The sequence below is a fragment of the Carassius auratus genome, chromosome 36, assembly GCF_003368295.1.
Source record: "Carassius auratus strain Wakin chromosome 36, ASM336829v1, whole genome shotgun sequence".
Lineage (NCBI taxonomy): Eukaryota > Metazoa > Chordata > Actinopteri > Cypriniformes > Cyprinidae > Carassius > Carassius auratus.
This window is the reverse complement of record NC_039278.1, coordinates 6,877,470-6,903,151: the sequence shown is the minus strand read 5'-3', so window position 1 is coordinate 6,903,151 and position 25,682 is coordinate 6,877,470. Positions and strand designations below refer to the sequence as shown.

General features: G+C 36.6%; 1 protein-coding gene across 1 annotated transcript in view; it reads left to right on the top strand.

Moving 5' to 3' along the window:
- LOC113055094 (copine-5-like) overlaps positions 1-25,682 on the top strand; it is a 127,715-nt gene that overhangs the window by 59,445 nt on the left and 42,588 nt on the right. The window contains exon 7 of the mRNA XM_026221068.1: positions 19,556-19,619. Coding sequence (XP_026076853.1) covers positions 19,556-19,619 — 64 coding nt within the window. The remainder of the gene's footprint in view (positions 1-19,555; positions 19,620-25,682) is intronic.

Sequence of the window (25,682 nt, the reverse complement as noted above, 5' to 3'; positions counted from 1 at the left end):
CCAGGAGAATGTAAGAGAGACGGACACTACTGTTTACATCATTTTGGGGTCACTTTTCTTAATATATAATACTATGTGTGTGTGTGTGTGTGTGTGTGTGTGTGTGTGTGTGTGTGTGTGTGTGTGTGTGTGTGTGTATGTATGTATGTATGTGTATATATATATATATATATATATATATATATATATATATATATATATATATATATATATATATATATAATATGTATAATATTAGTGTTTCTACTGAAAACAAAATGTGATCACAACTTATCTTGGACCCATTCTAGAATGCACTCAGCACTGTCTTGCACAAAAGTTGTATCTTTTATATATAAAATCCTCTGAATGAGATTGTGCTTCCCCAGTAATATGATATGCCAAGAACTACATTAGCAGGCATCAAATCATATTTCTTTATTTGCTCTCATACATGCACACATTCATTTCCCAGCTATCAATTGTTTGAATTTATTGATATTGAAACGTCATTGCTTTCACTCATGATGCAATCCAGCAAAATGTTTTTTTTTTATGTTGATGGTGTTTGCTTGTCTCAATGCCCAGCTGCATCATAGACTAAATCATATTGGCTGCATGCCCCACCTTAAATTCCTGTTTCAATACGAAGAACAACACAGGAAAGAAAACTATGCCATGAAAGCCAAAACTTAACTAAATCTGTCTCAAGATGCAGCTTATGAAATTTATCGGTCGTGAAATATTTCACTGCTATTAAAATTAACGAATGAATGAATAAATAGATAAAACACAAGAACTCCCTTTTCATTAAGGGCAGGAATTTATTCATAAACCAAATGTTGTCTAACATAATCAAGGTGGTTTTGTAACCATAATGTGGTAAATGATGACCTGTAATTAGCCACAAATACAAAATGACACATCAATTGAAATTCAAAGACAGTTCTGCAGGCTGAGTAACAGGATGCCGCTAAATAAGAGCAATTACCATCTCCTGACCTGATGTTTTCTGAGTTCAAGCTCCAACCTGTTACACACAAAGTTCAAATTAATGCACTGCAGTGGGATGAGAGTTTTTTGTTTCTCATTGGAATATCAAATTAGATTAACAGTGCTGAATACAGAGCGACCTGCATTATCGCTGCAGTGAGTTGCAAAGTCTTCTTGTTGAATATATTTCCTCATTTCCTGTTGGTCTCAGAAACGTTTGAATTCCCATTACACCTTTTTGTCTGCTCTAATAATAAATCTCATTGAAAATGCAGGTTTTTGACCTAAGATCACTTTTTATTCAGCTTTGTGTTTAGTCATTCCCCAAGATCCTAGACCCAAACACAAAAAATGGGTTCTTCTGTGGTTCTTTGGGGAGGTTGAGGTGCTATATACTTGCACCACTGCTATACAAAGACCGCTTTAAGCTCTTGCATAGCTCTTTAAAGGTTCTCTAACCCTCTCTTAGCTTGTTAATTTAGTTGGGCAAAGGATTTAAAACATAAAGTGTGTTTCCTGAAGATAGCACTTATACTAGTTCCACTATTATTACGAGCCAATGAACTACCTTTAGTGCTATTCAGCACCATTTTTGTTTGTGTAAATGCACCACAGGACTAGATTCATATTTAATTTAATTATGAGAAAGAGGATATTTGGTCAAATGCCATCTGGCCAGCTGGTGATTACCACAGAAACAACTTTGGACTCTCGGACTCTCAAACCCATCACTACATGGAATATGTGCAAATATTACACTGTTTTGAAATATGATCATGTCCCTTAAACATTTAATGTTTTAAAAAATGTTTAGTTTTGTGCCAGCTCATGTTGGGTCCATGCACATTCATTTAGTCTAGTTACTTTCAAAACTCCATCCACATGAGTTATGGACGTAATGCATAATCACCCAAAAAACATAGTTAGTTAACTAGTTAACATATGCTGCAGGAAACCCTTTTAATCCAAAACGCTATTCGATCACTAATCCTTATGATGGTATCAATATTTGTATATTTTGCATCCTACGCGCAAGTATCATTTAGAAAAAGTGTTTACCCTAAAACACATTTTTACAGTGGAAAATAATAAACACTTTAACAAAAATAAAGATATCTTTAAAATGCTTTTAAAACCATTGTGATGCATGCTGCTAGACTTAAACTGTAAGTGCAATAATGTAAACGTAATTTCCAGAGTTAACATGGATTGATTGCCTCTTTAAGGGGAACATTATGTATGAAATATGTTTACTGTGCCATATGCACAGTTTCTTTACCGAGCAATTTATGACCTCGCTTCCTTACGATATTCTTGTAAATTCTCAGCCCAACCTAAAGCACTATTTCCAGAATACATTTTAACAGCCATTTCTAACACATATTTCTCAGTCATGAACTGAACCAAAACAATCCAGGCGTGCTGTGCAAAACTTCAGTGAGATGGAAATAAGCGAAGACCTTTATCTGAAATTAGCCGTCTGATTTGGGTTTCATGAGGCCATACGAGCCTCCTTTATTTCTGCTCTGCGTTTTCCAGGCTGCCTGAATGAAAGCAGGAGGAACTGAAGACTTTGAATGATCTTTTTGTCTGGTTCATGTCTCAACATCAATCCTTTATCTTCCTCCTTTTGATCAGAAGGCAAAACCTGCTCTTCTAGTGATCGTCTTTTAGAATCATGCATCGCAAAAAAAGAAGCAATTTTTTTGCTCCAGATCATGATAGTTGATGAATTCTGCGTGTGGAATGTTATTGATATTTTCGATTTGTCATGTCTCCCAGAATCACACCATGTCTGAGACTTCCACAGGAGCGATCACACACCTCATCTTTCTGTCACATACGCTACACCTCGTCGTTGGTATGGCGACCAGCTATTTTAGAACCTCACCTAAATAATGGTGGGTCCTTTGAGGTTTGCTATTGTGGATCTCCAATATGCAGATGTGTACAAAGCAACTGCATAATAAGTTACCCTTGCTGCTTTTCTAAACAGCCCTTTACAGCTTGGCATTTGGGTTTGATAAGGAGAGTATTTTTATCTCCAGGAAAGAGATGCCATTTTGTGTGCACCTCATTTATTTTGCTCCTGATCTTTACCCTGGGAGATCCATGATGTGCTCTACATGTAATTACACACTCTTATTTCAGCTGTTTAAGTGTAGACAGGTTAGAATAGGTAACACTTATTAACTCTTAATTTGCATGCTTATTAATAGTTAGTAAGGTAGTTGTTACACTGTAAAAAATGACTGTGATTTTAACGGTAAATAACTGTGAAAATGCTACAATACAAACCTGTTTACTGGTTAACGGTAATTTCCTGTAAACTTTACAGGGAAAAACCGTAAACTTACGTTCCCAGAATTCTCTGCGTTGCGTTTCAAATTTTGTTTGAATTTGATGTTTTTTCTTTGAAATAACTGTTTCTTCTTAATTTTTCTCATCTGTTATGTTTAGTAGGTTTGTATGTTACATAAAATGTTGTTAAATTAATGTTTATTGCATATTTCAGTTTAATGAGTCTCACCATGATGGTGTTTAGTGCTTGTATGAATGACACTGTGCACCTTCTATGTATCTTATTATTTAAAAGCTGCTTGTGATGGGCTTTGTTTCACCACGTGACTCTCTTATCACCACCTGCTTTTGGTGGTTACCAGTGTAATACAAAGGTACAAAACAGATTTCAGTGCTTCAATAAGTTCGTATATTAATATTATATCAGTTAAATTATGGTATTAAACTGTAAATATAACGTAAAACCGTTAAACCTACCACAGTGTAACTGTATTTTTTATGGTATAAAACCGTGAAACAAAAAACGGTTTTACCGTATTTTTTTACGGTATAATTCTGCCAACCACAGCTGTCGGTTTTTTACTGTATATTTTATGGAATATTTTTAACAGTGTAGGTTTAGGTATTGGGTAAGATTAGGAATGTAGAATAAACTCAAGTAGAATAAGGCATTAATATGTTCTTAATTAGCATTAATACATGGCTAATATTGTAGTAATATGCATGCTAATAAGCAATTAATAGGTGTTACCTATTCTAAAGTGTTACCATATTATTTTTCCCATATTACGGAAATCGTTGTCTACAAACAAATGTTTGGTTACCAAACTTTGATTTTCTTTTGAGTATTTAGCGGAACAAAGAAACTAATGCAAGCTTGGTAGACATGAGGATGAGCAAATGTTGAGAACATTTTTATTTTGGGGTGAACTATGGCTTTAATGTGTACCTGCTGAGTAGAGGTTGTTAAAACGTCTATCCCAAACATGTGAATGGTAGTATAGTCCTGAAGACTCACCATCCCCTTTCATTGTATGGGAAACAGCAGCTTGAATATTGTGCTTAAAATCTCCTTTCTTCTTACATAGAACAGAATTGGGCTGAACTATTTATTTAAACACTACTGACAAAATCTCTTTAGCTATGAAAGAGCAATACTATTTTCCTCTGTTGGAAACACAGCTACAAAAAATATGACATGCTGATTTCCCTCAGTGCTTTCATCCGTTGTTTAATGTGACAGTTATTTTTCTATATAGAAGCCTTCAAACTTTGTAGGGGAGATCGAAACAACAGCAGAAGTGGCGGGGGGTTCCTGCACACCTGCAGCAGTGATGATGCCCCCCTATAGATAGTGGACGTCCCTCCTGCTGGCCTTTGGCTGTAAACAGCTGACAGCGGTCTTGTGACCTGCTCAAGCGTGTCTTGATGAAGACATTATATAATCTTCTGTCTCCGCTCTACCCGTGTTCCCATCAACACTTGCAGCAGTGCTCAGGGAGCGAGCGCTGAGCTGTTCTCTGTAGTTTAATGAAAGATATGATTTCCATCACTCACGGCGTCTTGATTGTCCTGCTGCAGAGGTATGATGACAGGCCCGATGTGCCAGAAACTGGACTCTAATGTCCTGTTGCTGCAGAGTGCAGAAGAAGAAGAATGATCATCTGTGTAATTAGTTCTTTAGGGCTCTCTTTTTCCTTTAACACACTTTTTTTCTTGCTATTTTTCTTCTCTTGTAAGTACCTTTGTGATGAATGGTTGCTTATTTTCCCATTTGTGAGTGTGTTAAGGAGGTCCAATGAGTTTGTTTGTGCTTCGAAGAAAATCGTGTCTGCTGAGAAGCTAAACGCTGCCGTTTGTTGGATGTTGTTCTTGTTTTGTGTGTGTGTGTGTGTGTTTTTTTTTTCGGTTGATTGATACAGCTGGTGCCTCTTAAATTGCAGTGCTACTGAATTGTTGAGCAACAAACAAAGTGAGCAAGATTTTCTGATGATTAGTAACGTGCTTTATGACCCGCGGTATTAAAACGGTGGTCTGGAACGGCATCATGAAACGTGCAACAATACGGATCCTGAAAAAGAAGAAACTTGCTAATTTTCTTAATAGAGAAAATGATTGTGTACATTTCTCAAGAGAGACCTACCATCATTTCCAAGGTTGTTCAGCAAAGGTATTTGCATTAGTTGAAGCCACTGGGTCAAAGTTATGATACTTTATTTATTTATTTATTTATTTTAATCTTGTCTAGTTACATTTTTTTTTTTACTTGAATACACTTCCTCTATGATGAGCACAACCATTTTTTATGTCCGATTGAATATATTAAATATTTTTTGACTATTTGGAGGGAATAAAGGGTGGTATATACAGACATTTAGAATATTATGCAAAACAATAATAATTATATATATAACATAAAAATATAATTAGAAATGATTCATATTTAAAATGTGATGATAAGTATATAGTTTAAAAACGCTACAAAAAATACAATGTAACACTTATAATAACTTTCAATAATAAATCATTAACAAACATTATGCAACGCTTAACAGGTCATTAGTTAATATTTATTCAAATATCTGAAAACTTGAGAAAATGTGCTTATTAATGTTTACTAATAAACTTATTAAACATGACCTAATGATTAACAGACACTTATTTCATGTAAAATAAAATGTTTACAAATCTCTTTAAACTTTTAATTTATATAATCATGACATGCACATCTTGAAAATTTACAAATGATTTTAACAGATGTTATACAGTGATATAAAGCTTTTGTTAAATGCACACCGCATTGGCTGCTATTAAAGTGTGATACGGTGAGTTAGGGACAGGTTTGGTGATATGGGTAGGTTTAAGGATTGCTATAAGGGAACACACCTCAGTCTGTTATTATTACTTTGTTTTGATAAATGAAGTAATTACTTGAAAAGAAAAATTATGTGATTGAGTTAATGAATAATACGTTAACATGAATAGTTTGTGAAGTGCTTAAAATTACTTATTAAGCTATTTTTTTCCACAACATTTTGTATATGTTAAAAAGAAACATTAGGTAATACGTAAACTGAAGTTTAATGACATTTAGTAGCATTTAAAATTACAGTCACATATGAATGTGCAATCATTGTATAATCTCTGTAAAAAATAAATTATAGATTTTGTCTCTGCACCATCTTTTATGTTGCTATTTGCCGGCGATTGTGTTTAATTATTGCTTTGTTTGTTAAATTGGTAATATTTTGATTCAAACCCTGCTTCCTTGTTTGTCATAACCTTTTATGCCGGGTTATGAGAGTCGGTTTCAAGCATATTGTCTGGTTGACATTTTTTCTTCAAATGTTAAAGGGATAGTTCACCCAAAAATGAAAATTCTGTCATTAATTACTCGCCCTCATGTCATTCCAAGCCCATAAGACCTTCTTTCATCTTCAGGACACAAATTAAGATATTTTTGATGAAATCTGAGAGCTCTCTGATCCTGCATAGATAGCAACACAACTGAAACGTTTTATGGGCAAGAGAGAACATCATTAAAATTGTCCTTGTGACTTCAGTGGTTCAAATTACATTTTTTTTTTTTTTTGTGCACAATGAAAAGAAAACTTAAATATTGACTAATGATTTCTTCTCTTTCGAGTGAGTTTCTGCAGCCATTTACAAGAGTACCACGACGCATGCACATAAAATGTTTCAGTTGCGTTGCTGTCTATGTCAGGTCAGAAAGGTCTTGGATTTCATAAAAAATACCCTAATCTGTGTTCTGAAAGTGAATGAAGGTCTCATGGATTTGGAACGATATGAGGAGGTGAGTAATTAATGACAAAATGTTTAAATTTTTTGGGTAAACTATCCCTTTACATTTTCTGAAGAGCTTGAATAATAATAAAAAACATGACATCCTGAAAAGTTTTTCTAGTGAAACTTTGCCTGGAGTAGTAACGGTTTGATGTGATTTTTCAATGCTTTACTCTAAAATGCAGCTCATATCTAATTGTTTGTCAGCTGAATCTCTCAACAGAAGGCTCTTGGGAAGACTATTATTTGATTATTTTCTCTATATCCATATTGCAGTCATCTTTCTAATATACTGAAGCAAAGTGATTAAATCTCAAGAGCTGTAAATAAGCGATGCTAATTTTAGATGTAGAACATGTTCATCTGCTTTAAAACATAACATTCATCTTCCATCTTTTTAACTCCAAAAAAAAAAAAAAAAAAAAGTGCTCAGTGAGCTGCAAATATTTACATTGGAGAATAAAAAGCAAATCTTCCACTGACAATATCTCACTGTTATTGTACATTGTGTAGATAAATATTAAACCTTTGGTGGTGAGAATTCACAAGGCTTTTTTTTTTCTTTGGGAAAAGAGGGAATGGATAATCAAGGAAGATGAAACGCAGGAGATGAAAGTGTTTTCCCCGCAGCTGTGCCAGTGAGTCAGCTTGCCACGGGAGCGTTGCTGCAAGAATAGTTTCATCAAAATATTTATATTTTGCACCGACGCTACTTTATCTGTTTCGATCACACACTCACCGAAATGTAACCAGGTGTGTATTTTTTTAAGCTTTAAAATCTTTAACATGTCTTTAGGAGCGCAAAGCAAGCCAACCAGTCACTCCAAACATAACTCACAATATTCAGCGTAACTCAAAGGAGAATTCATTGATAGTTAGGAAAGCTTTTATGGAGAATTCACTGAGGCCATTGCTGTATTAAGATAAAACAAGTCTATTTCCATTTCCATTTTTTAAACATATATATGAAATTAGAGATGTACTAATAAATAGTCTATTTCAAATAAATGGTGTACCTTTGAGCTTTCTATTCATAAAGAATCCTGAAAAAGTTCTATTGACTCGTGTTAAAAGTCGAGGACAAATGAAAAAGATTGTGTCATGATTCCCCATTACAAATTATATCTCTTTACAGCGAAAACACCAAGACAACAAGTATAAACATGATGAATATTATTGCTTTATTTGCATGCCCAATATTATATTCTTATTGCTAGAGCATTTGCAGTATTGTCAGAGAGCAGCAGTAATGCGAATGCGAAATGCATGATAAAATGATTCATCAAAGCTGGCTGTATTCATTCAGTAAGTCAAACCCAATGAAAAGTGACATGCTTCAAAATAGAAAGAAGAACGAGTGAGCGTATGAAAGTGAATGAGAGCGAGTCATTCCCTTGAAATATCACTAATTGTAACAGCCTGCTTAGTTCTAAAACAAACTCTTCAAATGAAAGTAGTCAGTGTACAATGAACTATAAAAAGGCATCTTTCAAAGTTTTTTTTCTTTTCTTGTCAGTTGTTGTTGGGAGCTTTTTAGTCCCAGATTTTCTATATTTGGTGAGCGCCAACATTCCTGATATACACCCCTCAACGTCTGAGCAGTCTCGCCCCTCTGTGTGTGTGTAAATTGAGCGTGGGTTGGATGTCCTCGTGAGCTGTGAAGGTATTTCCTTTGCCGCTTGGCTCTTTGGAGAACAGATTTTCTCAGCAGCCTAATTCAACAGCAACTCATTAATCCCAGCGTCTGAACGATGCCACTGCAGCTCTGAGACCTGCTGCCTCCATTATAGATGACTGCACACAAACCTGCTCCTCACACCCTACTAATTGGAAAAGTAAACTTCCTTCTTTTGAGCTTCATTAGGAGATCAATCACACAAGTGACATCGGTGATTCTCAACCAGTGGTGCTTAAAACTAAAGGGGGAGCTTGAACAGCTATAAAAATATTTTCTTCTGAAGTCCTTATATAACAGATATCTGCTTTCTCTGTCATGATTTTAAATAGTATTAGACTTAGTCTGGCCTGGAGGGGGACTAGAGCTACTTCAGGAATAAACTGAGGCTTAAATTATACCTACCAGGAGGCAGGTTTCAGAATAACTTTTGTGTTTTATGCATTGTTCATTTTAATCGAAGGCAACCTGTTAGAAGTTCAAGTCATGTCTGAGTTTTAGTATGAGAGCAGAGGATTTTTTCTTGAAAACATCCCGAGCAACTTGTGATGTATGTGCTCTTTGATAATTATTATTATTTATTTATTTTACCACTTTTCTGACTCCAAAGACTCAAATACTTTCTGCAATTATACAGCTGTGATCCTTGGATTAAAACCGGCATAGTTCTTAGAAATTATGTGCACTTTTTTATTTATGCTGATTTTATAGGGTATAAAAATGTTCACAGAAATGTTTCCATTTAACAACTTTTTAAAAACATCCATAAATATGATTTAAGATCTGGGGAGCTGCATCAAATGAAATTTTAAGATGACTGTAAAACTAACCTTCTACTCAAAAATATAATTATATGTTATTTTAAAAAACGTAATGAACTTGATTTAGATTTTTGGTTGCACTTTATTTTACAGTACGTGTACTTACATGTACTTACAGTGTATTTATCTAAGAAAGTTCTGGTAACACAAGGTAACTGCATGGGGTAGGGTTAGGTTTAGGGGTAGGTTCAGGGTTAGTACCTAGTTATTACATAGTTATTGAAATTACTATAATAAGTACATAGTATGTACATGAGGAACAGGACTGTAAAATAAAGTGCTACCAGATTTTTTCACACCACATTGCAGAAAAAAAGAGCTTTTTTTTGCTGTTATTTAAGTGAGGAGCATTGAATGCTGTGGGTTATCAGGCTAATGTGTTCTGAAAAGACGGACAGTCGTCGCTGCTCAATGGCCGTCAACAGAAATGAATGCCGACTCCACGGCCACTGCCAAGACATCTCATTAAATGTACTGGCTAATCCAATCACGTCAGCATGACTCTGCGTCAATGCAAATTATTCCGCAGATACCCGTGAAATTAGGTGCTCACAAACAGGTTTCCTTTGGGGGCTCAATGAACACAGTGTAAGATAATCACCTTTTCCGATCGCCCTTCTGATTGGATGTCTCTGTCTACTTTTGTCACGCCCTCTTCCATGCAACTATTGTATCCAGAATAATGCAGAGGTCACATTCTCAGTATGGCAGCGACAAGTCATGTTGACTTAATTGCTATGGGCTGCATTTGTAGTTGAAATCATGGGTTGATAATCTGCATGACACTATTTGTGTGGAAAGTACCACTCAGTGAACCACTTTCCTGTTGTCCATTGTGTTTGTACCCACACAAATACGCCTGCTTTGCACAGGTGCGCAAGTGCGACTTTTCAAAATGGATAAAGGTTGTCTCTTTTGGATATCGCTGTGAGCAAATGTTACTGCACTCTTTTATCATTTTTGGGAACATTAGTGTCCAACCCAAAGGGGCTGCCGTACCCGCTGTTCAGAGATTCATCCATCTTTAGATCCATAAATTTATAACAGCCGTTTCCAGACCTCTGCTGTTTCTTTTTGCCGTTTCCACGAATGATGTATCACCCACTCCTGTGAGTTTGAAAAAGCTGCTCTCGAGCCTTTCAGATGGATGCAGGCCTGCTGTGTAGATGTACAACCACCAGGGTGCCGTCTGCTAAGATGTCAGGGCCCTTAGCCTGAAGACTGCAGAAGCCTTCCTTAAAGCTCAGATTACAGCTGATAACTTCACCGTGAAACAGCCAACAGAAGTAGCCTTCGGCGTTTATGCTTTGTGGCGAGCTAGCCAACATAGCAGGCGCAGCACAACATTAGAAACCCATTACTGTGACTTATTGCGCGTTTTAATGCCTTGAGAATCTGTAGTCGCTGCTGTGAAGTACTAAGTGAGAGAAGACAGCTGCTCGTACAACAATGCTCAAGACTTTCTGCAGTGAGAAAAGTGAAAATACAATGCCTGAAGAGCTTTTATACAACAGCCATTTGGGTTAGTGACAAACATGCTCATTTTTCTTTTTTTTGTCCTGAACTGATTAATTTATACAAAAATATATTAAAATGCACTCCATTAATATAATTATTGGAAGACACCTATGATGTTCTACAATGAACATGCTTATAATTTCAGGCATAAAGTACAAAATATCAGTGTGGTACAGCTGTCCTGGTATTATAATGAAGAAGGGTTGCTTCATTGGATTGAGATTTGCTGACTTTAGCCCTATTTGGACGGGACTAGTTTTCTAAACTACATTTGAGTTTCGATTCTTACCACCTGACGTCTGTGATTTTCATGTACCAATTCGGACGGGACTAACATCTCCGTGTTTATTACAGAGGTGGGAGGGTCTGATTTGTGCATCTGGCATCACAGAGATCACGCGCTCTGTATGCGTGCATTGCATTCATTCAGAATGATTGCCATTAGTATTACACAATAAATACTAAATGGCTAGTATAGCAAATCTTGTTAATGTGTGGTTCCTTTAGTTTAACTTGTTTTCCTTTTTTTGTGTGTAGTAGGCTAAACCTACCGTATGTTTAATTTTCATATATAATTAAAACATTATGTAAATGAGTGCATAAATGAACGTGAGTAATTTTACCAGATGCTGATACTACAATAGCCGGTATTAACAGTTTACGCGATCTTGCTCTTGATTTTATTATTTGTATTATTTTTGTATTATTATTTATTTGCCGGTAAGCAAATATATCAAACATCCGCGCGGTAAGAGCATCTACGGTAATTCACGTTGGCCAAAACACACAAGGAAATGCGTTGTGAAATAAAATATCACCGGCAATCACAGACATTCGCATTCGGACGGGATTCGTTTTCTCAGAGGATCACTGAGTTTGCTGAATAACGGTAGGTAATTTGCTCTGGAACTATCACAGAGGTTGTGTGAGAAAAACACAGACGTGGCAGATTCGGACGGGATTAAAATCACCAAGTACGTCTGTGAAACGCAGATTTCTCTAACGACCCCCTGTAAAACTAGTCCCGTCCGAATAGGGCTTTTGGGTGACTGTACTGTGAATTCAGTGTCATGTTGAAGAAAGCAGTTGTATACTCTCTGCACCATCAAATCGCCAGCCGCCTGAACTGTTGATACAAGGCAGGATAGGTCCAGGCTTTTGTGTTGTTTATGCCAGATTCTGACCTTACCATCTGAATTTCGCAACAGAAATCAAACTTGTCAGACCAGGCAATGTTCTTCCAGTCTTCTACTGTCCAGTTTTGGTGATGCCCTGCAAATTGTAGTTTTGGTTTCCTGTTGTTAGCTGTTCTTAGGTGTGGTTTTCTGCTTTAGCCCATCTGCTTCAGGGTTCGACGTGTTGTGCGCTCAGAGATGCTCTTGTGCAAACCTTGGTTGTAATGTGTGGCTATTTGAGCTACTGATGCTTTTCTGTCAGGTCAAACCATTCTGGCAGTTCTCCTCTGACCTCTGGCATCAACAAGGTTTTTTTTCTTTCTTTTTTTTTTCTTTTTAGTCACAGAACTGGTACTCACTGGATATTTTCTCTTTTTCTGGCCATTCTCTATAAGGCCTAGAGATGGATGAGAGATGGATGTGTGTGAAAATCCCAGTAGATCAGCAGTTTCTGCTATTTAATATAGTATATATATATATATATATATATATATATATATATATATATATATATATATATATATATATATATATATATATGTTTGAAATTAACTTTAGTTGAAAATTGTGTCATCTTGTAACAAGTTTCCTAAAACCCTGAAATCAACCTGGATATAGAGATTACATTTCCAAGAGTTCGGCACATGTATTTTATAGCAAACTTTCCTTTTTTTCATCTTGGGCACTTTTACAATGTTAGCCATTGACCCAGTTGCTTTTCATAATTTGTATGAAGCTTAGGCAGTATCTCATTGCCGCTTCAGATTTTTTTTTCTTTCCTGCTGGTGATTATTATCAGTAAAGACAAGACTGCAACCATCTAACTGTCTTCACGACACCATCAACTGCCATATTCTACATTACACCGTATGTATATCCAGGAAAAGCTGATGAAAAGCTCCGATAATAATGGGAATCTCAAATGATCTCTTTGTGCATTGCCTGATGAAAGTTTGAGTGCTCGCACCCCCACACAAATCTCCCCAGTTCCCAAGGCAAATATGAGATGAATATGTAAAGTGCCGCCTCCATTATTACATTTCTCCTTTTGTTAGTTTTCTCTCTGTTGGGGTTGTAATTATGAGCTCTAGTTGCTGCAGAGAAAAAAAGCAGTAAAGCAGAGAACCATGAGCCAGCCAGTGAATGAACGCTCTGGGGTTTCGAGGAAGTACAGAAGTCCATATGCGTTTGATTAGAATCCGGCCCAAGTCTCAGAGTGGAGCTTAGTGAATATATAAGTCAAGCTCAGATTTTAATATGGATGGGGTGCACAAAGCATCTCAGCCATTCTGGGTCTCAGGAGCTTTATACGCAAAGCCCAAGCCACATATTGACTTTGCAATGAATGATGTATTTTATTTATGCATGTGTACTCAACTTGCAGGTTACTAATGGTAACACACCCTGAAGTAATGATAGATTTATACTTCTGAGCAGAAATAAATCTAGAGTTCCAAAAAAATCCGGGAGCTACTGGAGATGATCAGCATGTGTGTTTAAATGCAGACAGAAACTAGAGAACTAAAAACAAACTGCCCTTTGGGTTGAACAAAGCAATCGAAGACACCTCTGGCATTTTAGAGCATGATTTATTAATATGAACAGATTGTTGAAAACTAGCCTCCACACAGAAGGGCTCGCAGTGTCTTGCCATGTATCATGCAATCATTTGTCATCTAGTGTGAATGGGATCAATGTCAGCTAATGTTAACACCACATACAAATGAAGTGCTTTCAGCTACAAATAAACATTGAATAAAGGAATGAAACTTTGATGTGGCTTCATTATATGTTAAACTTACACCGTTAAACTGTCTTGTATTATCTGCTCATCCCTTCTTTTGACTGGTTGGCATTATTATAAAATAATATTTGCATTCAGAACCACACTGTTGTGCAGATTGGCTTCTCGGCTCTTGAAAGATATTTTCGGCATTGGAAAATATTGGTAAACATATTGGTAAACATTGACCTGTTTTAATAGAAATAATGGATCAAGGTCCAACCAAATCTGGACCCCAAATTGCTTCCACCTAGATGATTTTGGAATAATACAATTCTCAATAAAAAAATGAAAGAAAAAAAAAAGTCAAATTTACCTGTAATACGCCCATTGTGCCTGTCCACACTGACGCTGTGTGAAAGCAAATATACTTTAACTGGGCCGGCTCAACCTCATTCAGCAAGTTTGATGTTGTTGTAACAAACTTGATTAAATTTGTTTTGAGAAACCAGTTGTTTTGGTGAATTATTATTTAATATCTTCTTCCACTGGCACAGCCCATAGGCATCGAGATAAAAGCAGGCTGTCCATCTGGTCATGATATAACATTGTTTTATGGAGATGTTGTCCTAGAGAGCAGGATGTTTCCCAACAGTAGTCATATGGAGCCATTATGGTTTTTAGCTAAAGAAAAACATGTCTAGCAAAATGGTTTTCAGTTGTGAACACATGGCTAAAGCACTAACACAGACTGCACGCATCTGTCTCAATTGCAAATGAAGAATCCTGAAGGAGAACTTAGCCATATGGGCAACATCAGTGCTAATGAAACTGTTTATGCATTTCAGGCACTGTGTTTGTGATTTCTGTATTAATGGGAGGCTGAGAGAAGCTTCCAGAATCTGAATGTAGGGATGTGCAGATGATGGATCATTTAAAGCCCAATTCCACAACCCCCTTCTGCATTCTGTAGTTGCCAACTACCCTCAGCTGCGTGGAGTGTGTTTTATTCACAGGTCATAAATTTTACAAGTGCGCCTACAAATATCACAGGACTAGCAATTATCTCTGAAAATGATGTCAATTCTGACATTATTGGTAAAGAAAAATAGTACTGTCATGCTTTATAAGATATAACAAGTTATTGCTTAGTTGCCTGGGCCAATGATAAACAATTGTGCTCAGTTAAGTTTTTTTTTAATTGGTTTAAAATTGCGTTTTACTTTTTAGAGTTGAATTCAATTGCGTGTGTGTCTTATATATATATATATATATATATTCAATGAACACAATTATGAACTTAAAACTTTTGTTTTTGACCCCATTTTTCATGAGCTGATCTCAAAGATCTAAGAATTTTCTATGTACACAAAATGCCTTATTTCTCTCAGATTGGACGTTCAGATCCATATGCAGTAGTTTATTAAAGAATGGTCAGAGAGGCTGAAATCAGGAACAGCATCAAGTGTGTCAAGGGACATCCAGAAACGGCAACAATACCAGGCAGAGGTGGGGCATGCGGCAGAGAATCACAGGCAGTATAAACAATCCAAAGTCAGACGCAGAAGGAACAAACACAAGGAGAAATGCTCGGCATTGACAGATTGGGCTAGACCAAGTCTTCACACCATAGGAGAGTCCAAACACAGTTTATATAGTGGAGTGGTTATGGGGAGCACCTGGTGGTTATTACTCCTAAGCACAGGATTATGGGAAATTGAGTTGGGAATGGAAATACAAAATGCCAGAGTCCTAAGTGGAGTGCCCTCTATAGGAGTTCATGGGCACTCCAGGCTGATGATCGTGACACAGATATTGTTCACAAATCTGTGTTAGTGAGCACTTCTCCTTTGCCAAGATAATCCATCCACTAGAGTTGGGTCCGAGTCTACCTTTGTCGAGTACGAGTCAAGACCAAGTCCACAAACATCAAGTCCGAGTCCGCCCGAGTCCAGAAAGTAATTAAATTTAAAAAGATTATAAATAGGAATTGTAAATTTTTACATTATATTAATATTTTAACCTTTCAACCCATTAAACCAATGGCAATATAAAAATGTAATAAAAAATACCACTGTTACATCTAGTTATTGCCATTGAACATTTTTATTTTATGTCAACAGAACAAGTTTCCTATCAAAAAAGGTTTCAAAGGTTTTATTGTATTACAAGTGCATGAAAATACAAATGAACCTATTTTATTATTGTATCACACTATATTGTCATCCAGTTATATTTATATTTATTATAAATATAATATATTTATTTGTTAACCCTCCATCCTAGAACATCTCACTCAATCCTATTCTATTATCATGTATAGCACAATTGTTTATACACTTATTTATTTGCCAATTTGTAAATCTCTCTTTTTTTACTGTGTTGTTGTTGTCTCTGTGTACTGGAAGCTTATGTCACTAAAACAAATTCCTTGTATGTGTAAGCATACTTGCCAATAAAGCTCTTTCTGATTCTGATTCTGAGTTAAAGCTGACATTTCAGTTATTTAATGCCTCTCCCCCACATTTGACAGAGGTAAAGTGCAGCCAATGAGGAGATTCTTAATGATGACATTATGAATTTCTTGTTGTCTTGGAGAACTTGCATCATAAAGTAGCACTGCTTGTTTGGCCAATTCTAGTCTTGCAAATCCTGCAATGCTGAGCTGTGCAGAATCTGTTGGTTGCTGCTGCTGTCTTTGGTACTCGGTTGCATCGGTTTTCGGATCACCAGTACACTGAACCAAAAACCGTTTCTTTCGGACGCGTCCGATTTGAGAACCGATATATACATATATATATATGTATCAGGGAAGTTGGACAACAATTAAGACTCTAAAGACTCCATGTTCAATAGGAATAAGGGATGATTTATGAAATATCTGTACTGTATTTATAGTTAATGATGACACATTCACAAATTGAGTTTGTAGTAAACAGAACATGAACACAAGTAGAGCAGCTGATGATACTGAACTGCCGCACGTGCCGGTTTGAGCGATTCTCGTTCTCGAGTCAAGAACCGGTTGTATCAGTTTTCAGATCATCAGTACACTGAACCGAAAGCCGTTTTTTTCGGAGGCATCCGATTCGAGAACCGAGGAGCTGATGATACTGCGCATGCGTGATTCAGCATGAAGCCGACTGACTCACAGCGCGTCTGAACCGAACTGATTCTTTTGGTGATTGATTCTGAACTGATTCTGTGTAATGAGTGCGGGTAAACCAAGGGCTTGAATGAAAGAAAACCTGACGAAACGTAAATTCATTTAATAACAAATACATCGCAATGGATTATGTATAGTAAGTGGATCATGGTTTCTGCGCTGATGACACCTAATTTACTTTATATCTTCAAGACTTAAATCCTCGTATGCACATTATTGCAGTTACTGTATTTGGGTGTGTTGTTGCAAAACTTAATTGTAAACTTTTCATGATTATGAGGTTTTTAACTGACTGGAATTATGATTAGTGACTTTATATATTTTAATGTTTGGTCGACATCGCCAATCCCAGTCGTTACGTCGAGCGTAAAAGAACCAGTGAACCATTTTTTTCCAACCGGTTTATTGAATCAAACCGCCCGAAAGAACCGGTTCGCGGAAAAGAATCTAACTTCCCATATGGGAATGTGGATTCCACATTGATATCCAGTGAGTGATGCGTGTGTTTCGTCTGCAAGCATGAAACACAGCACACAATGCCACAGATGTTGCAAGTTTTGAGGGAGCATGCAATTGGCATGCTGACTGCAGAAATGTCCACTAGAGCTTTTGCCTGTGAAATTAATGTTCATTTCTCTACCATAAGCCGTCTTCAAAGGCATTTCAGAGAATTTGGCAGTACATCCAACCAGCCTCACAACCGCATACCACGTGTAACCACACCAGCCCAAGACCTCCACATCCAGCATCTTCACCTCAAAGATCGTCTGAGACCAGCCACCCAGACAGCTGCTGCAACAAATGGTTTGCATAACCAAAGAATATCTGCACAAACTATCAGAAAACGTCTCTTCTGCATGCTCGGCATCCTCATCGGGGTCTTGACCTGACTGCAGTTTGTCGTCTTAACTGACTTGAGTGGGCAAATGCTCACATTCGATGGTGTCTGGCACTTTGGAGAGGTGTTTTCTTCAGGGATGAATTCTGTTTTCCACTGTACAGAGCAGATGGCAGACAGCGTGTATGGCATAATGTGGGTGAGTGGTCTGCTGATGTCAACGTTGTGGGTTGAGTGGCCCATGGTGGCGGTGGAGTTATGGTGTGGGCAGGCATATGTTAACAATCACAGGTGCATTTTTTTGATGGCATTTTGAATGCACAGAGATATAATGATAAGATCCTGAGGCCCATTGGATCGGCGTATACCACAGTGTGTTCCAGTTCCTGCCAATATCCATCAATTTAGCAAAAAGAGGAGTGGACCAACATTCAACAGACCACAATGAACGACCTGATCAACTCTATATGAAGGGGATGTGTTGTACTGCGTGAGGCAAATGGTGGTCACACCAGATACTGACTGGTTTTCAGACCCCCAAATACAGTAAAATTGCACATTTTAAAGTGGCCTTTTATTGAGGCTACCTGTGCAATAAACATGCGGTCTAATCAGCATCTTGATATGTTGAGGTGAGGTGGATGGATTATCTCAGCAAAGGAGAAGTGCTCACTAACACAGATTTAGACAGATTTGTGAACAATATTTGAGAGAAATGGGCCTTTTGTGTATGTAGAAAAAGTCTTAGATATTTGAGTTCAGCTCATGAAAAATGGGTGCAAAACAAAAGTGTTGCATCTATAATTTTGTTCAGTATGTAGATATGCAGTATATACAGTACACACACACACACACACATATATATATAGATAGATAGATAGATAGATAGATAGATAGATAGATAGATACACACACAAAACACGCCCACACACACACAGTATATAAACTTTAATAAATATATTTACATATATTTGTTCCTTAACTTATTTAGTGTAAACAACTTTCATCAGTAATTTCTAAATACTTAATTTCAATATTGTTTTATGTTTTTTTACTACAATTCTACAAATATCATTTAATAATGTTTTATAATTATTATTACACCAAATTACATTTTACATCCTGATCTAACCTTTTCATAAATAGGTCAAATTATCTGAACAATACTGTATATCTCTATGATATTTACAGTTTTATTTTTTATACATTTATTTTAAAGAAACGAGTTCTGTTTATAATATTACCAAAATTGCTTCACTACTTATTCTTTTTGCTTTCCTGTTTTTTATGACTGTGATGTGAAGTTTTTTGCACACTGTGGTGAATATGTTTGAACCTGCTACAGTTTACTTGCATGAAATCCTCTTAAAGTTCATTCACTCCTGTAGCTCTGGGAATTCTTACACCTGAAACTAGTATAGAAAATGACTCCTGTCTAATAGAATTTGTGAGCCTAGACCTCCTTGTGGTGTTTTTACTTTAGTTTTACTTCATTACTGCTGTTGAGTAATCACTGAGTTTAACATCTGATGGTTTGATGTCATCTTTATTGTGTATTTCAGGGGCATAGCGGGGAAGAACTGCGGCAATATAATCTTATCTGCTGAGGAACTGGGGAACTGCAGGGTGAGTCTGTCAGGGTACAGTGTGTCTTTAGAAGGGCTTTCATTGTTTTCTCTCTTAAAATACAGATAGAAATCAATTTTAAGCAGATGCCTGCAATTTACTCTATGACCTTTAATTAAAAACACTCATTCGAATTGAAGCTCAGAGTGCTGCTGTGCAGACAGAAAACAGCTTTCGAGTTTATGAATTCATCCATGTGAAACAAAAATTAATGACTATTGTCTTGACTCTAGGGGTCTTTAAAATAGAAAAATAAGATTTTATTTAAAAAGTCATGGAGGCATGTGAGCATTTGTCAACATAGAGCAAGATAAACTGCGGGAGAAAGAAACCAATTGATGATTTATTGTAAAAAAGGCCATCAGGTCAGTGTGGTGTCCTGTCAAAGAACAATGTGGAAATGAAGTCCACATCATCATTGCTCAACATGTAATAAACAAAGACCTCATTAAAGCAAGGGCTGCCAATTTAGAGCACATGCCTCATAAAAAAGGTCAACTCAGACTTAATATAAAGGCATTTTTTTTTTAATGCAGTACAGTATTATAGAGGTAAGTGTTATTACAGTGTACATTAAAACACCAGTTTTTCCATATTGCACTATGTTCTTCCCTCAATGTAGTTGATACATAACTCTCCCGTGTCAGTGTGTGCACTCAATCACTTTTACATAGTGGACGTCTCGTGGTATGAGAAACTCTTTGTGATATGACTGCAAAGAGTTTGTGATGCTAAAGCGTTCCGGATCATGTGCACTGTGCTCTTGTTAGGACTGTGACCGGACAATGCTCCTGTGAAGCACCTTCATTACAATTTCAAAAGGATTCTCTACTGCTCTCTGGCTCAATGGTAGAGTTCATTTGTAGATTGTTTTGCTCTGCTGCCTGTATTTTACACAACCAAAAGCTTTAATTTGAGCTCAAGGTAACATGAATCCAATGGAGAGGACTCTTATGTGTCTGTCCCAGATCCCTCCTCTATGCTCTGAATCCCATATTTGCTAAGAACTCTCCAGCTCAATAAAGGCTTTTCCCTTCCTCATTAAAGTGTGAAGAAATATAATAATGGAGCTATTAATTTGTACACACCTTCTGAAAACATACATTTGAAATACCAATAGAAAGGGCTCACAAAATAAATTTTTGCTCTGTGGTTTCAGATCTCTGTACAACAGAGTCTGCGTATGCACAGTTTGATTTCTTAAAATGTGAATCTGTTGTATTAAATCTGTAAAATCTGTATATGTTGATTACATTCATTAAGTTTTCTGTTTTCTCTCGCCTAACCTGATTTAACCAAGTGAGACATGTTCCTGGGACAACATCGTTGTTGACCCTGGAACAACATTGTGATTAACCAATCAGATTTGAAGAACCAGTTTATAGATTTTGTGAAGTTTACGCTTAAAATCAGTGTTTGGTGCTTTTACATCAGTGTCATTCATCTATCATTTCCTCTGATTTTAGGGATTACTCATGGTTAAGGTTAGGTTTAGGTGTAGGGATATGGTTAAGAATATATTTTTGGAGTAAAATGTTGTTCCAGGGTCAACAAAATATGTTGACCTAGGAACACATCGGACTTGGCAAAATCAGGACGTGCGTTTTCTCTCAGTCTGTAAAGATATTTACTTTATGATTAATTGCAATTTATCGTAGACTGTGTGATTAATTAGTAAAAATCTTAAAAGAATCAAGCCCTACTTGTAATGTAAGGCCCCAAAACAGTCAAACACATTTATGTTTAACTGTGCTTCATTTAACAGAGCCTTTGCTCTCTAGAAGCGTCTAAGGACTGGACACACTCTGGGCTGTGTTTTACATAGGAAGAGGTGGGAAAACCTTGGTTTTGTGATGAGCCATCAGCTTGTAGGGAAATCAATCCTACATTCTTAACTAATGATTCTTGCTAATTCCTCCTGTAGGCTGACAAAAATCATTAAAGAGAGCAAGCTCAACTTGAAACTTGAATTCATTCCAGCATGATGCTTTTAGCTATGTTAGCAAGCTACTTTGGAATTGTATTTGCAAAGTTGCAACCACTATAAAGTAGCTCAAATGCAGTCAAGTTGCTCTAAATTATCTAAATTAAAGCTAAATGAGGAGGAAATTGTTTTTATGTTGTGTTCTGGGCATTTTGAAACATAGAAGATGTTTGTTAATATTAATGTTATTGCACTGGACTAAAACTTACTGAACAGACTTTGCTCATGCAGAGTACGGCAACTTTCTAAAAACATTTTGATAATTTTTTGTGCTTTTTTTGGGGCGTTGTGGTGTTCATGAAAAAAAAAAATGTCTGGCCTGCAAAACATTGCACATAAATTTCTCTTTATGCCTTGCTATTGCCAAATATTTGCTTCAATCTTTTATTTACTTGATTTATTTCAGTTAGCACATTTTTTATTATATTCATGAAAACGGGTTGTTATGAGCAAATTTTCAAAAATGAGTTATTTTTATTTTCACAATCTCCAATAATAAGCCTTCAAAAGCACCAGTTGTCAAGAAGAGTGCAGAGATAAAGATAATTGTAGATGTTTAATTACTATTTGCAGCATTAGGATTAATAGGCAAGGCCTTTATGAACTAATTTGTGTGAAAACCTCAAATTGTGTCAAAATTTTAATTTTTCTCTCTTTTTTCAAATTTCTTTTTGTAACATGTTGGTCTTAGGCCTCATTGATCCAAGCTTAAGCACCTCAGTTTTATTTGACATGGATAAGGTTGAGTTAACTTTTTTCTTTTCAACACTGAGGAACAAAAACCTAAGATCAGTGAGGCCTATGATCAATGAGTTCAAAAAAAGAAAATACAAACCCCGTCTAACTGAAAGAAAACAAATCAAAAAATGTTTTAATCTAATAATAAAACAGCTAAGGGGGGCAGTCCACAAATGAAAGTTCTGTCTATATTTACTTGCCCTCATATTGATTCCAACCTGTATGAGTTTCTTATGTGCAATGAAAAATAAAGATATTTTGAAGAATTTGGGAACCAAGCAATCTTGGAGCCCACTGACTTTCATTTTACGGAGAAAAAAAAGTCATGCAGATTCACAACAATATAACGAGGAGTAAATAAAAACAGAAATGTGATTTTGGGTAACGTGTCCCTTTTAGTTTATTTAATTTAGTTGCACAGTACCAGCAGAAATACCAACATACAGTCATGGACATGCCAAGTTTACTCCTTAAGCTATTGTGGTATTCATTCACATTGTTTCAAGATTATTGTATAGAGTGATCAGATGCATTTGATTTAATTGATACAAGCTTCATTGGCCAAAAAAATATCTTTTACTTTTAAAATTAACTAAAAATTAAAAAAAGAAACAACAAAAAAAAACGAAGGTCCTGACACAGAATAACCAGCAAACATTAATTGATTAATCATATCGGCAGCACAAGTGAAAATGTGAATGAGTACTAGTCAGGTGAAATCACTATCATACAAATTACAAATTATAAGAGCAGACGGATTGTTATAAAAGGAGAGAAGAAGAGCTTCCAATCATTGTGTTCTTGTTAGCAATGGTTACCTCCAAAGAAACACGAACAGCCATCATCACTTTCCATTAAAAAGGGCTTCACATGCAAGGAAATTGCTATAAAGAATATTATACCTGAGAGGACCATTTAGCGGGCCATCAAGAACTTCAAGGAGAGAGGTTCAACTGCAGTGAAGAAGTCTTCAGGACCAGTGTTGAAGAAAGTTACTTTTAAAAGTAATGCATTAAAATATTGAGTTACTCCATAAAAAAGTAACTAATTACATGCACGGTAAATGCTTCAGGCACTCCTGCGTCTCCTTCAGACAAAGAAGTGAATGACATATTCCACAGGTGCTCTTTTATACCTGTAGTCGCATTATTGTTTATGTCATGGGCTTCCACCTGCCAATGATAAGTTCATTGTCATTTTTTCATTCATGCTTCTGACACCGGTCATGCTGGAGGCGTTCCCCTAGCACCCACTAGAGGATGAAGCATCTTGTTCCCTATTCTCGGGGAACCATGGTTAAATGCATAACCTGAGACATTCTCTATGCAACCTGTCCTCCAACTAATACGCTTGTATAGGTCGTTTGTCCAAATCCCTGAAATACGACCCATCAGAGCGTATACTACAATTGGGCCCCTATCGGCAAAAGGTCGTTTTCATATTAATGTTTTGTACTCTATTATTTGCCCTCTGGTTTGCGTTTCGTGTAGCTCAATTAGTAGATTATTGCGTTATACCTTGATATGTAATTATGCTATTGTGGGTTTGATCCCAGGGAACGGACGTGCACGAAAATGTATATGCTCAATACATAATAATTTAGCATGATTTTCTGTGAGGGTTTCGTTTAGGGGTGGGGTTAGGTGTGGTCATTCGAACGAATAAGCCACCTAGTAAAATATGTAGGAAATACTGTGAGATCGGTGTCAAAAGTCCACACATTGCATTTAAATAAACGTGCGTTTTGATTGGTAATGACGTTACACGCCAATTCATGACGACAGACGCAATGCGATACTGTCATAGTTTTTATGCCCGCTAGAGGCCACTTAACTTTAAAACGTAAATATAGGTCGTAATAAGGTGCTTTCACAAATGACCTATAAATTTCCAATCACTCCACTGGCCTCGCCCCGTTCCCACGGCTCTCGGCCCCGCCCCACTCACCATAGTGCTACAGTGGTCTTAGTGACACTAACTATCAAGGCGGCCTACAGAAGGCCAAACACTTAATACACTGTCTAACTGGAGCCTCAGTAGAATTACTCTTTTTTCAAGTTTTTTCAATTCAAGTTTATTTGTAGAGCGCTTTTTACAAAATAAATCGTTACAAAGCAACTTTACAGAAAATTATGTTTCTACAATATTTAGTAGTAGCTAGTAGTTTGTGCACATTTGACAGGATTTTTTATGATTCAGTCACACATTTAGCAATAATTGTTAGTTCTGTTTGTTGATTCAAGGTTAGCATCATCTGGGGTCCTCTGAGGGGTCAGCATCATCTCTTCTCAGGTGTTCTGGATCCAGACTGGAGCTTGTTTAAATCCTACATCCCGTGGCGAAACATAGAAACAAAATACAGACATCATTAGCATAGCTGCTGATCCAACAAAGTAAAATTAGTTTAACCCAAGCTAATGAATAAAAATGCAACTTTGAACAGATGCAACTACACTCACAATTAAACAGATACATTATTCGAATGGTTGGCGAAAGAGATGTGTTTTTAATCTAGATTTAAACAGAGAGAGTGTGTCTGAACCCCGAACATTATCAGGAAGGCTATTCCAGAGTTTGGGAGCCAAATGTGAGAAAGCTCTACCTCCTTTAGTGGACTTTGCTATCCTAGGAACGACCAAAAGTCCAGCGTTTTGTGACCTTAGGGTGCGTGATGGGTTGTAACGTGGTAGAAGGCTAGTTAGGTATGCTGGAGCTAAACCATTTAGGGCCTTATAGGTAAGTAATGATAATTTGTAACTGATACGGAACTTAATAGGTAGCCAGTGCAGAGACTGTAAAATTGGGGTAATATGATCATATTTTCTTGACCTCATAAGGACTCTAGCTGCTGCATTTTGGACTACCTGTAGCTTGTTTATTGAAGAAGCAGGACAACCACCTAGAAGTGCATTACAATAGTCCAGTCTAGAGGTCATGAATGCATGAACTAGCTTTTCTGCATCAGAAACAGATAACATGTTTCGTAGCTTGGCAATGTTTCTAAGATGGAAGAATGCAGTTTTTGTAACATTGGAAATATGATTTTCAAAAGACAAATTGCTGTCTAATATAACACCCAGATTTCTGACTGTAGAGGAAGTAACAGTACATCCGTCTAGTTGCAGATTGTAATCTACAAGATTCTGTGTAGTGTTTTTTGGTCCAATAATTAGTATCTCTGTCTTATCCGAATTTAATTGGAGAAAATTGTGTGTCATCCAATCTTTTACATTTTTAACACACTCTGTTAGCTTAGATAATTGGGAAGTTTCATCTGGTCTCGTTGAGATATATAGCTGAGTATCATCAGCATAACAGTGGAAGCTAATTCCGTATTTTCT